Genomic DNA, 15,562 nt, shown 5'->3' on the forward strand with positions numbered 1-15,562 from the left:
GTGAGATCTCATTGTATTCATTATGGCTATAGAGAAACATTCCTACCATTACAACTCAAATTCCTCATCTTGTTAAAGACTTACTTAACTAGATTTTGGGGTTGATTGTGGAGTGACAGACTTGAACCCGTGCATAGCCTGGGGAAATTCTTAGTGAATATGAATGCTGTTGGGTACAATCCCATATACTTGCTGTGCTGCCTCTTCAGGGCTACATCCTTTCTTGATGTTAATAAATAAATCCCTGTGATTTGTGAGTGCATGCTGAAACTAATTAGACAAGCGATGTAAATGAACTGTTACTTTTCACTATAATCTGTCCATTTCTAGTGCCCTGTGCAGTATAAAGGTACTACTTTTCTAGCATGGATTTTTAAACTGCAGCATAGCTAAACAAACACAACACCTTGGCATAGCACATGCAGAAACTTTTTTTTTACATTCTAAAGGCCCGTTGTTCACCTTTCTGAACCCTTCCCTGTTTGGATGGAGATTTAGATAGGACATATGGTAATGACATTTTACTTGGAACCTTTCCCAAAACATGTCAGTATATCACCTAATTTGCAAATGCAATACAGACTTTCCTCTTTTTAAGGGAAAAAAAAGGACAATAAAAGAACTAAACTAGTCTTGAATGTTAGCTTAAAGCAAAATTTTCAAGGAGCAATCAGTCAATTTTTTTAAAGGGTTTAACTGTAACTTTTCCCTTGTTAACAGAGTTGTAAAAATTTGATTTAAAGGTGAGTCGTGTATAAAGAAGTTATTGAAAAAATCCAGATTGTAAAACATAATGTTCATCAGTGATACCTCAAATATTTTTCTGTGTATTAATCAAGATGCAAGTGTGAATTCTTCAAGCTAACAGCAAATCCCACACTGTGACTAAGAATGTACATAAACATTCTGTAATATTCAGCAGTGAATGAGCTGCTTTTGGAAAAACTAACTTTTCTACTTCATGTTAAGCAGTAAACTTTTCTGTAGGCCTCCTTGAGAAGGCATCAACCCTAATCCCAGCTTTTGGCACAGTAAAGCATTCTTGACAGGTTGGCAATAATTCTGATTTGTAGCATAGATGTAACAGGAAAAAAATTGCAAAGAGAAAGTTACTGTTACTAGAGCTAGCAGAAAATAATGTTTTCTTATAAAGTTGACACCCATCATTTTGCATTCACCTCTATTTTCCTTTTATTTAGGAGCTCAGTGACCAAGGAGGCTCAGACTTTGAAAACACTGAAGTAAGATGGGTCATTACAGTGCCTGCTATTTGGAAGCAGCCTGCAAAGCAGTTTATGAGACAAGCTGCCTACAAGGTAAGGTTACAGGCTGAATGTAGAATTGCCCCTTTAAAGCCCTAGTTGATAGACTAAATGATAAACTGTATTTGGGGCAATTAGCTCTGGTATAAACTGTATAAAAATGGTCTAGAAAAGAGTGAGACTAGAAACATTTAAAGAGGTGTTAACTCTACAAAGCAGTAGCTTTAAGTCATACACATTCACCTCTTAAATGCCTTTTTCTTTCTATTTACTTTTATATATTGGTCTCCTTCACTGCAGACTCTGATGTTTTAGTCATCTTGTACACTGTATTCCTGCTGAATTCAGTGCACATGGAGCAGATGCAGTTTTGAGACCCAAGGGAAAGCTGATTTTAACATACTGGACACAGTTTTGTTTTGTTACTTTCTTTAGGTCATCACAGACTTTTAAAGCAAAAAAAAAAAAAAAAAAAAAAGGAAGAGGAGGGAGAGCAAAGAGCCTCCTCGGTGGGACTTATTTTCCAGTTCCCATTTTCCCACAGTAGGAATGAAAGGACTGTGAACCGGATAGTCTGGATATAAAATTAAATTCAAATGTTATTTTCACCAGTAAGAGGCTTATCTGCATTTAACTCTTTCCCCTCAAATGCCCCCCAAATATTCCATATGCACTTCCCATATGCATGTCCTTTATTTCAAATTCAGTTTGCATCTTTAATACATGAGATGTACACATTCTTCTTTTCATCAGGGTATTCATTTTCTGTTTTGTTTTTTTTTATTTTTGGTCAGAGATTTGCGTAACCCTCTGGCAGCAGCTCTGTGATGCACAGTATATAAAATATCTAGTAGTTCATGAGTAATTTGCAGAGTGCTCCTGGGAAGCACCCAGATTTTTCTAACTCTGTTTCTAACTATCTCTAATGTTGAGCAACATTTTTCTTAACAGTCTTTATTGTGGGATTGCTAATGCTAGTGCCAGAAGCAAAACACTCTTAAAGTTCTGATGGAAGGACACGGTTGTAGGTAAATCTGAAACACTAGAGACCCATTCATTATCTTTGTATATTGTTGTCTGCCTGCTGTCTGTGTGCATGTGTGCTCGTGTACTGGGAGCTGTGTAAGGAGCAGGGCAGGCTAAGGTAGATCTCTTGGCATTTCTCATTTGTGGCACAATGGAATGTTGTTAATTAGTGTCTGTGTCTGTGGTTGTGTCTGTGATTGTGTATTTTTATCGGCAAGCTTGATAAACAGCAAGGACTGACAAGGCTTTTAACTCGGGGTGTGTGATCAATTGCAGGACAACTTGAGTTTAGGGGAATAATTGATGTTTACTTGACACACGGTTGATTTTTTGTAAAGTAATGGGGATGAAGAAAGAAGTGCAGAAAACTGAGAATTCTGCATTGCCATTCGGTCTTTCATATTCCGGTTGCTGGATCCAACACATTCGTCAAACCAATATGTACAGGTGGATCAGAAGTTGCAGCTCTTGTTTCTAGCTATTGGAACATGCAAGCATCTTGAAAATGAGAGCTTGTCATAAGAGTAATCGGGGCATCGAGTAGAGAAAAGTGTGAAAAGGGAGTGGTAGAAACTTTGTTACTGGTAACACACTGAAGTACAACCACTAGTCTAAGCTGAGAGTTAACTATTGGGAAATGTTAATGAGCTGTAGAAATCTGTGGCAAGTGACATAGCTCTAAGAGAACAAAAATACTAACGGCTTCAGTCATTGGTTCACAATGTAAAGACTTGCCTTTCTGGAATGGTTAAGTAGTTGTCTAGGCAAAGCTAAATATTGCATGGAATTAATAAAGTCAAGTAAGTAGTGTTGTAGGTCTGCTTCTGCACTCAACATCCAATCAGCTTTTGTACAGCCTACAATCTCAGTGCATCTCTGACATGCCCTCATTTCTGTTTTGCCTTAAACAAAACATTGCTAACCTGGAACTCTTAATCTGCCCCAGGGCTCCTGTGACACCCCCTTCCAGCTGCTGTGCTGCTTTCTCATTTGAATGAGTAATCTGAGTGTTCCCTTCAGCTCACAGTTCTCTCTTTCCATCCAGCCTATCAAAATCCTGCTAATGCTGTCTGCATGACAGCTTTTCCTGTCTGTACATACTGCTGAGCTTTCATCAAAGCTGTAACTGATTTTGCATCTTGGTTGCTGCAACATCATTTCCTTGGCTTTGGCAACTGTAATCTGGCCTGTTCTCTATCTCTTCAGAATATTGCTGCTAAAGGGTTTTGTGGCCTCACATTTGACAGGGAATCAACCTACATTTGACTCCTTCATTTGTGTCATCTCAGACATAAGCTGCATGTCCTGGACATGAACATCTGTAATGCAAACTCATTTTCCTCCTCTGAAACCCCCTCTAAAATGCTGTTTTATTCACGCATACAAAAACTTGACTGTGATTAACCTACTGATATGTGAAAACTGCTCCTCATTGCTTCTTGCTGTTACTCTGCCTGCCCCATCTGTATTCATCTATTGTGCTTTTTGTATCCTTAAGTCTTTTTATACTTGAGTCATTACCTCTTTGAAGCAGGTGTTTGTTTATTCTCATTTGTCTTGCTCTCTGGGGCCTCCCAAGGGACTAAGTCTGGTAGGCTGTAGAGCTGCATGTCTTTACAGCTTCACTTTCCTGAATCAAAATTGCTCTGTTCCTGAATAACAGTTCACAGATGCTTCTTCCTGTCCCTCATGCTTAATTTCTGTGTGTCCAGAGATAGTTCTAAAGCTGTGTGACACTTGTTGAGGTCTGGTCACACTTGGAGTGAGCTCTGTGGCAAGAGCAGAGTATCATCTCTGTAAGACCCACTTTGGCTTAAGTTTCCTTTCTCAAAGCATGTCTGCTGGGATAAGTGTGCATTGCATATGTGTTCGTTACATCCTGAATAATGACTCTCAGGATGCGTTAGTCAGGTTTGCCATTGTCCCCACCAGTAAAATATAAGGCACCATAAATAGCGTTAACTTTTCTTGTTTCCGTGTCCTAGTTGTTCTGTTTAAAATTTTTTGCTTTGGTGTAGTTGTCCGAAGTGCTGCATTTACCAGTATTAGAAGGAATCCCATTCTCATGAAGAACTCGCATCGTGAGTAATAAATTCAAATTGTTGATATATTTTCTTATTTTGGAGACCTTGGCAGCATGGTCTGGTTGGACAACATGTAGTAGGACTCCATCCCGCTCATTTGGGTGGGACCTGCCCTTATTCTTGTCCTTGCAGAAGCAGCCAAATGCAACTACCTGCACTGGCCCTGAGGTTTAGACCCCAACGTGAAAAGATGGCTTAGGTGTGGAGGCAAGCCACTTCTTGCTCGTGAACATGGCCTGGCACTTACTGCCTCATCAGAATGGTGGGTGAACATGGACACAAAACCAGGATCCCACCTCTGTGTTGTCTGAGGTCCTACTGACACAAGAAAATTCAGTGTTTTGTTAGTCTTGTATTACTGATGACAAAAAAAAAGAAATGGAAAGGTGAAACTCTAAAAGTATTCAAGATGATTTGTGTAGAAATCCATTGAATCTAGGTAGGCATGAATAGTTGGTTCAGTCTTAACGGCACTTTGCTGTCTTAATATATTACTATGAGCAGCACTTTTAATCCTTTACCCAAATGAAATTCAGGCACTGTAGATTGTTTATTAGAGGAACACAGCATCCAATATTCTTGGCAGAGTGTTTCTTTTTAGTAAAGGCATTTTTCCAGCTCATCTTTCAATACACATTCTTTGGGCACAGTAAGTGCAGAGCAGAATCTGCAGGCTGGAATTCCGTGAACATGCCAATAGGAATAAGGTTTTAAGGAAGAGTTTGGAGTGTGACAGGAGTATGTGAATGCAGAAGCTATAAAATAAGAAAGTAAAACATGGCACACCAAATGCACTCAAGGCAGAGCAAAGGAAAGGGAAGGATAGTGCATTTTTGTAAGCTTGCCCCAAATGTTCTGTAGGCTTACAAACATCAGTCAGCTGGTCTACTTAGAGATATCGAGAGTTCTTTTTCTTTTTAATATGAACTGTTGATTTTGAAATGGAGTTCTAGAGCTCTGAAGTAGATTTATCTTTCAATTACAAATAGCAAATAAAATCATTTGCATGTTAAGCTCGTATAAATAGAGAGGCAGTCTAGGTCCAGTGAGCCTGAAATTCCAGAGGCTTTCTTTAACCAGCTCTTATGCTGAATATTTATTAATGTTTTCACATCAGTTTCATCATTGAATGCGCATGATGAGAATTATTTAACATGTTGTGTTCCACGGTTACATTACATTACATTGATCAGTACTAGCCTGCTCTGTAGAAACCTTCGGAGAAAAGTAAACACATTTGGTGAGAGAGTAATGTGATGACACATAAAATTCCTTGCTAATAAAAACGTGATGTGAAATGTGTTTGGTTTTTAAAAAGATGACTAGAGAGACTTAACCAGATCGATATCTGTGAAGCTGAGCTATGCTTAACTCCTTTGTAAGTATTTTCTTTGGTACATAGAACACACACACAACTGAAATTTATTTGTCTAGGCACAGTGCAACAGACTTCTGCTATAAACTACATAAAAAGGCAATGATGTTCAGGCATAAGCAGCACTGGGAAGCTGGTGATTTCTTTGAAACTGTACTTGTTAGTGGAGGCAGATGAAGCAGAAGTGCGTTAATGCATCAACCATCCTGATTATTTGTAGCTTCTGGGGTTCTCTTGAGTCCATGCTTTCACTTTTGTGATATTAAGATCTTTTTAATCATAAGGATTAAAATGTTTATTAAGTGATACGATAGGGAGGATTCTGCATCTTGTAGCTATGTTTAATTAGGAGAGGATAACTAATTGAGGTGTGAAGATTACAGAGTGGGAACTCAGCACAGTGGGAAACGTGTACTAATTGATCTTGGTTTACGCATTTTAATTACCCAGCCAGGTTCAAGCGAAAGCAGAGGCAGTTGACAAAGCCATCTGCCAATCCAGTTCTGTACATTTCTGTTTGTCCAATTCTGTGGCACAAGTTGGAATATTTGGAGGTTTTCTTTTTATTTTGCTAAGCAAGTAAAATAGGAGGTTTTTGTAGCATTCTAGGTAAGAATAGGTAGATAAAGCTGTGCCTGTCTTAGAAAGCTGTGGAACATGTTTCTCAGGATCTTGGAAATTGCCTGAAAGGGCACTGGAACCAACAGGAAATAGCAAAAAATTAGAATCTTCCCTCTGCCTGGCGGAAGGACTGTGCTAGATGGGGTTTTCTAGCCAAAAGAAGAAAACGACAGTCTTAAAGGCTTTAAGTTACAATCAGGAGGAGTAGGGGGAGTGATAGAAGTCCAGAAACAAATATAAATCAGTGTGGACAAGGTCTAAAACTAGCGGGTAGGATTGTCTGTAACAAGTTCATGGAAAGGACAACGAAGGAGGATAATAGATAGGTCTAAAAGGCATCTTAGATGCCAGTATTCAATTACAAAGACAGGGAAAAGAAATACAAGCTGAAAATATTAAGGCAAAATCAGAAAGCCCAAGGTACAAAATAAGCTGCAACTAACAGAAAATAGCAAGCATATAGTTTTCTCAGTGAAACTGCTCTCAGTCAGGGCCACTTGTGTCTCCTTAATAAAATCAGCCTGAGCCATAAGGACCTACAGTGAGGATATTTTGAAACAAAGGGAAGGGGCGAGCCTAAGACACTAGGAGAATACTTAAATAGGAAGAGAGTAAGGCTTTGCTGTTGTGGTAACTGCTGCATGCCCATGGTACAGAAACCATTTCTAGAATAATATAACATGAAAAATTGAAAAGCTTATGTGAATTTAATGGCTTCATTTTTCTAATGCATTCTACTCATAAAATTTGCAACTAATGTCCTCCTGCACCTTGGGGGATATAATGTAATGCAGCAAAAAATTCTTGGTAATGCCACTTTGAGCTAAGCTTTCATTTACTGCACAAATGTGATCTCTGGCAACAGTCACTTGGGAGTGAGCTGCAGCAACGTCACCCTAGTGGAAGTATGGACTCAATGCCACTGTGGTCCCATTTACCATCAACCTGTCAACAAACATAACCTCTCTCTTAGCACGTTATTGTTTGGCAGTATGTGAGTCAGCTTCAGTAATGCTAATTTGGATTCGTGGTCCCAATACCTGTGAAAATTTTGGAGGAGTGAAAGGGCAGGGGCACAACAAAACAAGCAATCTGGAGATTTTGTGTAGCCTGTTGTGCAAAGAGAAAAGTTGGTGATTTCAGAGTCTTGTGTTTTTTCCTTACCTTGTAAGGCATCCAAGATTCTTCCCCTTAGAAAATTGTGTCTACATATCTGGGATTACTTCTGAGACCAAAGTGTGATAGACTAGATGTGATGTCCTAAGTAAGGTCTGCTGCAACTATTGTTATTCTTTTCTGCCTCACAAATACAAGAAATCCTTTTCTGTCTCATGATGACCCAGAAAGCTTGTGCCTTGCCTGTGTGTAGCAAATCATCTTTCTTTCTTTCTTTCTTATTAGCAGTTCACAAAAGCTTTTTGAGGAATAGCCACAGGTAAATGGCAGAACCTTCTCCATGCATTGTAAACAGAAGTGGTTTTAATGCTGCTTCATGATTGTTAGCCAGTGTTCGTAATTCAGATATTTCCTTCCTTATGTTCCACTTTTGTTCCTCAAGGCCTACTCATCAGCACGTGCTACAGCACTAATTTCCAAACCACTCTGCTCAGATGCGTTCTTGGATTCATCCATCTCACTGTTATAACCTGTGAGTGTTGTTTCTCTGCAAACTACAGAGCTCTTCCCTAGAAAAGTGAAGTATAATTGGAAGAGGACATTTCTGGATTTAAGATAGCAACAGGAATAATCTTCTCATCATGCCATGAAGTAGGACTTATGTATCTCTGTTTCTGTCTGGAAAGCAGCCACTTCTAGAAATTCAGTTCCAGTGGGCATCTTCTAAAGGCAGTGGAGAACAGACACCCCTTCAGGGGGTAGGTAAGCCCTCATTTTCTGTCTTAATAAGGACAGCAGAATCTTTTTACATTAGGAGACATTCGGGGCAGACCGCCATACAGTGCAAAATGGCAACTGAATTTTCACACCACTCCTCTCAGTAGTTGGCAAAAGGCAGCTGAAGTACTTTGTTTCCACTGAAAGTGTTCTATGGATGCACCTCCTGGTGATGCAGGTTCCAGTACAGGGGAGAAGAGAGAAAGCAGGAGGCTTATGACAGGGATATAGGCTCTGTGACTGCATCAGAAAGCATTCAGACAGCAGCGTGTTTGGAGTTTTGGGTGCTCTCTTGTGCTGCTGGGAGATGTGGCAGCCCTTCCCATCTCTGCACAATCTGTTCAAAACAGATGTGAACCCTCAGTGAGCCAACACCACTCCTGTGGCTGTGGCTGGTGCGGATCTGAGCCCAAACTCATGAGCTTGCTGAAGTATGTGCATGAAGAGGGGAGTCAAAGACGGAGGGGGTAGAACAGGCAGTGGTATGTGGCAGTTCCTCCTGACCCTCTTCCCAGATCCTCCCACAGGTGCAGTACACACATTTTCCTACATTTTTATCTCTGATTTCCATCTGTCACCTTTGCCAAGACAGAACAGAAGATTCTTTCCTTCCACATTAGCCCTCAGGTCTGCAAGGCCCTGTAAAACCCTGAAATCACCTCCATGGGGAGTTCAGCATGAATGGTCTTTTCCTTTGAGAAGTAAACAAATGACCAACAGTCCTTCAAAAATTAAAGATGTATTTTTTCAATGAAAGGATAACTTTAGGATAAACAGCTTGTACACATTTCTCAGTGATTTCTGACAGGTATAAAATAGTTCAAGATTGTCCCAAGGACCTTCTTCTTTGGGTCGTAGGACATGTCTGCTAGTTTTGGGGTAGGGTGACGTTCCCCTATCAGAGCTGCCACAGTACAGTTTTAAATTATAAATTTCCTCAGGTTTTTGAACTAAGACAGACCAGTTAAAGGACTTTGTCTAAGTGTGAGAGGAGGGTGACATTTTGGAAGGTTTGACAGAGAGGAGCCCTTTTTGTCATCATGGTTGTTTTCTGCAAGCATTTGGACTAGAAGTATAATCTTAATCCTTGTAACATTTATATAGTAAATACTGTATTCTTTCAATATTCTGCAATTCTGCTAGGGTCACATATAGGGATCTGACAATATTTCCCATTCTCTATCCTCTCATTGCTCCTACTGCTCAGGAGAACTTCATGTTTGCAGGAGTAATACTTCACAGAGCTCAGAAGCCCTTGAGACTATCTGCTTCTCTTCCTTCGCTGGCTTCCATGATGTATTTTAGGAGTTTCAAAAGTTTGTATTATATCCTACATTTAGTAAATTTTATTGTTTTATAAATTTAAAAAGGGAAATTATAATACAAAATCCAGAAGACCTCATGAGTATGGGTTTTAGTAATAGAATCAAACAGTGCTTACAGTCCAAAAGAATTCCAAGGTCAGGTTGAAAATACAAAGAATAGATTATAAAAATAATGTATAAAATATAAAGTATAGAAATGCACTGGTAAAGCAGTCTGTGCTCTTAGCTGGGTAACAGCAACCCCAGGAAAAATAAATTGAGGCAGTCTGACCATGCTTAGCAAAGGCATTTATCTCAATAAGACAGCCTAGCCATCTATAACAAATCAGTTCATCTAATCAGTGACCACACAAATACAGCCATTTTGACTGTAGCCAATGCAACTCCACAAAATTCATTATTCAGACTGTGCTGAAAGTAAAAGTCACAATTCATTACAGTTCTAGGTGCCTCTTTTATCTTCTTGCTTTTCAGAATGGGATAATGCCAGAGTTTCTAAACAGCCATTAGCAGGGAGCAATGTTATAGGCTGTACTTTATTTCTTATCATAGGAGTAGCTTTATTGATAGGTTACTAAAGAGTAATGAAATGAATTCTGCTTTGGTCCAAACCAGCTTGCTAAGTAGCATGATCAGGTATGTGTATGACGGATAGCCAGCTTGATTATTCAGAGTCCAAGCATCCCCCATTCCAACAAACTTTGGCAATAGCTCCATTGTAAACCTTGGTATTGAGTTGGATACTCAGAAATTGATGCATTTGCTTTAGTGGATTGTTTCACAAAGTTTGGTCTAAGTGACTTGCAAAATGTTATGTGGGGAGCTTGTAGCAGAGCTGAACGCAAAAGAATTGAGCTTCAAGTCCAGGTCTGCTATTTGTATTCTCATGCTTTTAAGCACAAGACCATTTTTTCTCTACAACCAAATACAGGAAAATGAATTAATTAGGAATTGAATTTCCCTGTCTGACAAGACACTGGACTGAGGCAGATTGGTTTTTTTTGGTGCAGATTGTATTAGTGTTGTAAACTCAACTTGTGCATCCTTGATGCATTAAACTAACTGCTTTTGCTATATTGAATCACTTTAAAAAGTGACTGATGGCTGATGTTTAAGGCTAAAGGACTGCTTAGGACTGTTGTGCTCTTTATATTTTCAGATTTTAAAAGTGTAGCTTTCAGATTAAAAAAAAAGTGCACTGTGACAAATGTTTCCTTTTGATTCCAAGACACTCAAATAAAAGTTCTGATTGACTGAACTCCACACGGAAACCTGTGACGCCCTGAATAACTGCAGGCTTGTTACAGTGAGTCTGGTACTGCTGTCATACTGTCAGACACGATGGGCTCCCTCTCGCTGATACAGGCAATGATTTGACATGGCATTCACAAAGACAAGGAATGAGAAAGTGTGTAGGTCTTTGGCATTTGGGAGATTCCTACCAGCAGTTCTGGTCTTTCTCAGCATGTAATACCTGCACCATTTTAGAATCATGGAAGCATTCATTGGAAGTGTTTGTTGGAGATCATCTAGCCTGACCTTCCATTTGAAGCAGGGTTATTGCCAGCACCAGGTCAGCAGTGGCTTTGTTGAGCCAAGTTTTAAAAATCTCCAAGGACAGAGATGCCTCTCTGGGCAGCCGTTCCAGTGCTGCATCACATTCCTAATAATACCCAATGTGTAATACCCAATTTGAACTCTGCAAGCTGCAATATGTGGCTGTTGCCCCTTGCTATACCTCCTGGCAAGACTGAGAAAAGTCGTGTTCTGCTGTCTTTGTAACTGCCCTTCAGATAGCTGCAGGCAGCTGTTAGATTCCTCCTTGGCCGCCTTTTTACCAGACTAAACACACCAAGCTCCCTCAGTCTGCCCTTGCAGAACATGTTCTCTAGCAGTCCTCCTTGAACCCTCTCCACTTTCTCCATGTCTGTCGTGAACTGAGGGGTGTAAAAGAGTTCAGTTGATAGCCTTTACAGAGCTCATTCTGTAGCCGTTACTCATGGAAATTGGCAGTCATGAATACTTGTACTGAGAAATAACAAGGAAGTAAGTGCTGTAGTAGAGGGCTGTAAGTGATTCTAGTGGTTTCTTTGGAATTAACAATAATAATAATAATAATAGTTTACACAGTGATTACATATTTTCATCCCAGCTTTTTGAAGTTGGTATCCAAGAGTTTCTTCCACCATAAAACTAAGTCTAATTATAAATAAAATAGTAATCTAAGCCTCTTGCCCCTTCAACATACATGTTCATGCACAAACTCTTAAATGGGGAGTAGTGTTGCTATTAACTGGAATAAATTTATATCTTATCTGGTGAAGTTCACCAAACCAGATATATGGGTGCAAGTGAGAGGTACCTTATTATCATCTATCCTGATTTCCTGCAGATTAGAGGATTTAGTCTAAAAACTCCCTTCACAGGAGTTCATAGCTTACGGGTTCTACCTTTGAAGTGTGAGCAGCAGTAAGTTCAGCCTATGTGAAGGCTGTAGGAAGGCTGTGAATTTTCTGTGGGTTAGTTACTTTGTATGAGCTTCTGGTATGGGCAAGCCCTGGGAATTCAAAAAGCACTGCAAAGCCTACGCTCTGGTATTTTAAAAGCAAGCAAAAATTTTATAAATATACAGTAACAGTAACTGCTTCATCATGGCAGAAGGGAAGATATCTGGGCTCTCAGAGAGGTCTCAGGATAATCCCAAAATCCTAAGGACAATTTAAAGGCCGATTTTTACATTGAGTTTCATCCTTCTATGTCTTTCACGTTACTTAATCACTTATGCTAGTGCAAAGTGAATAAATGAAAACTATTACAGGGGTCTCTCAACTTACAGTTTTGTGCCCCCTCCATTAAACCTATGGCTTTTCCACTTTTCACCTTTCCTAATTTATATTTCCCTTGTCTGCAAAATGAAGTTACTACTGTTTTACCATAGCCTGAGATTTCATTTATGCGCTCTCAAGCAGTTTTCTCACAGAGAGATGAGCATCTTTGCCCTCATGTTACAAATGGGGGGAAATGTTACAAATGGGGAAGCTGACACTGAAGGAATGCTGCAGCTGTGATAATTATCCACTATGTTCTCACTTGTGAAATGCAAAATACCAGTGGCACCTGATCAGAATAGGACGAAGGACAGCCTGTGCCACAAACCTAATTTTAGCTCAACAGGCAACAATAGTGTGAAAATGTATGCATTTATGTATATCTATTATATATATGCATGTATGTATAGCAGGTGTTGTTTAAGAGAAAGCAAAAAGCTCTTGGTTCTGTAGAGCAAAAAGTGCCTCTGTGACACTGTAGATGTTAGATCTTTGCAGGATTAACCACCACCCAAACATGGTGTTGACTGGATTTCAACCAAAAAAAAAAAAAAAAAAAAAGAAAAAGAAAGATGTTAATTCTCAGTTTTCATCTAGGCTTTTAAATCCTGAGGATGAATTTTTGAAAGGAGGGGAGCACCCAGCAGCTCTTCCTCCTGCCTTTGGCAAACGCAGCCTCTTTGCTGTGGTCACTAAGAGGAATCTGGGTGCCTTTGAAAATCCGGTTTGTTTTGTGGCTGTTGAGCAATTTTAAGAATCTGTCTTTGAACAGATAAGTGGACTGAGCTAAATGGGCTGTCTGGCGTCGCTCCGTTGTATTTATTCACGATACTTATTGTGCTGCAGTACTCTTCATCACTCTGAAGACTAACGGCAAAGCATCAGTGTATGTGATGGCGTAATGATTTTCAAACATTTTTTGTGAAGGCTTCTTAAGTCTCAAGGCTGAAGAGCTAGCAAAACTGCATGTGCTGTGCTTTTCATGCAGCTTTGTGATGTCCACTAGCCCCACTCTCTGCCAACCCAGCTCCCCCTTACGTGCCTCTTTGTGATTGGTAATGCTGAGAGTCTTTTTCCATGTTGCTCATCTTCTTTCCTGGCATGCTCTGCCTCTGTAATTAGATTGCAGTCGTTTATTTGTGACATCCCAGTTTGATGCCATAGAACTGGAGAAAGTGCTAGCTAGTGAAAAAGGAGGAGGATTAGAGAAGAGCTCACTTACCAGCGCACTAAGTGGATGGTGTTATCATGAATCCCTTAACACAATGAACTGATTAGTTTAAATGGTGTAAATTTCACAAGGCACTTAATTTCCAACTGTTGTTTTGTGTTGCCTTGATTCAGTCACACAATACTTTCTTCATGCGGGCTATGCGGTTCTTAACTTGCAATCATGGCTTTCCTATTGTTACTAATTGTAATAAATATCTTGGAAAATAGAAAAATGTTGATGTTAATTCACAGCTTCTGTTTTTTTGGCTGAATGATGTTGTCCTGCAGAGCTTCATTTGCTAATGAAGCACATTATCTTTATGGAGCTATTTCATGGACTCCAACTTTTAAATTGTCTCTCTGGTGACTACAAATGTGGCTTTAGCGGTAAAACAGGTTTAAAAGGTTCTTCCTACTACCCAGAAGAATGTATCATTACACTCATCTGGTCTGCAGCGTTGCTTCAGAAGTGATTAAAGTAATGCAGTTGGTGGAGGTGGCAAACTGTGAAAACAGAATGGGGACCCAAGGCTGTGATGGAGCTGTCCCTGCAGCTTCTGCACGTGCTATGTGTCACATGCAGAAATTGAAGCTTGCTGTTTGGAAAAGAGTAGCATTTGGCTGGGACACTGAACTGTAGTTCTGGGGTTGCGGAGTGAATTCCCACCTTATCATGGGTTCCTGTGCAACATTAGCCAAGGCTTTTAGTCTCTGTGCCTTGTTTTTCTAACTGTCTAATGAGGGTGGTTCTTCTCTTGCACATGTTTATCTGTTTAGTTTATTTATGCTACATTTTTGTATCTGGAAATTATTAATTGTGAATGCAGTGCCTACAGCACTGATGTAGTACTGAATCAGATCTTAAATGACTACAAAATTTATCAGAGCAGTAAATTAGAATTTATCCAATCAGACCTCATTCTTAGTTTGTTTCTCTTTCTCAAAGATCAAATTTAACTACCATGAAAGTAATATCACGTATTACTCTATACTTAGTTTACAAAATGTTTTCCTTTAGTGGTTTTCAATGCATAAAGCACAAAGGCACTAGTATATGTGTTCTACAGATAGGTAATCTGAGCTAGGAAGGAGTATAGAGTCTGCCAGGATCGTCTCACTGGTTAGTAGTGCAACAGAAAGTGAAATTCACTTCTGAGTATAAGCACAGTTCTTATCCAGAGAAAATACATTTTTTAAAATTTGTGAGTATATGTTGGAATAATTTACTTATTCCATTTGACCCTGAAAGTGCTGTAGGAAATGTTATTAAATGGGTAAAAAATGGGTCTCAATCAGATTATTTTCTCTAGTTCAGAGAACTGCCCTGAACTACTCCCTGGACCAAAGGGGAATCAAGGGGTCACAGTGGCCTCTGTGTTCCTCTTGCAGTGGTGAAAATCAGCACTCTGCAAGTTAATGTAAGCATTAGCACTGAAGTAGACCCAGCTGCAGTTTGCTCTGGCCCTGCGCAGATCTGATTAATCCTAAATCTGTGTAGTGCTCCTTTGTACCTCCATTATTTCCAGTATATACTAAATCTTAACCATTTCTCTTTTACTTTTCGGACCTTTTTCAGAGGCTGTGTTAAGATATATTTTCACCATATTTTTGCCATAAGGAAGATGCTGAGTTTATGATAAAATGTACGGCTGCATCTTAACAGGTTGAGGCTTTTTTGCCTGTGTTAACATAACACTGAGGTGCAAGAACCATCTGAATCTAATCCTATGTGTGGGGGGTAAAATTTACCTCATCCTTTATTTTATTTAATTAATTAATTAATTAATTAATGCTTTTATCTCCCCCACCCCCTGTGCTGAAGAACATAATCAAGGCAGATCCCTCCACTAACAGTCTTTCTCAGAATTTGCCTGTGTGGGGCTGATTTGGTCGTGTGAGCTGCTGCTTTCCTGCCTGGCTTGGCAGGGTAGCACCG

At 39.6% G+C, this 15,562-nt stretch overlaps 1 protein-coding gene across 2 annotated transcripts in view; it reads left to right on the plus strand.

The window, feature by feature from the left end:
* Positions 1–15,562, plus strand: part of HSPA12A (heat shock protein family A (Hsp70) member 12A) — a 63,349-nt gene that overhangs the window by 28,072 nt on the left and 19,715 nt on the right. For both annotated transcript variants that reach the window (XM_030030724.2, XM_030030725.2), the window contains exon 6: positions 1,200–1,316. In XM_030030724.2, coding sequence (XP_029886584.1) covers positions 1,200–1,316 — 117 coding nt within the window. The remainder of the gene's footprint in view (positions 1–1,199; positions 1,317–15,562) is intronic.

The sequence above is a fragment of the Aquila chrysaetos genome, chromosome 11 (assembly GCF_900496995.4).
Source record: "Aquila chrysaetos chrysaetos chromosome 11, bAquChr1.4, whole genome shotgun sequence".
NCBI classification, from domain to species: domain Eukaryota; kingdom Metazoa; phylum Chordata; class Aves; order Accipitriformes; family Accipitridae; genus Aquila; species Aquila chrysaetos.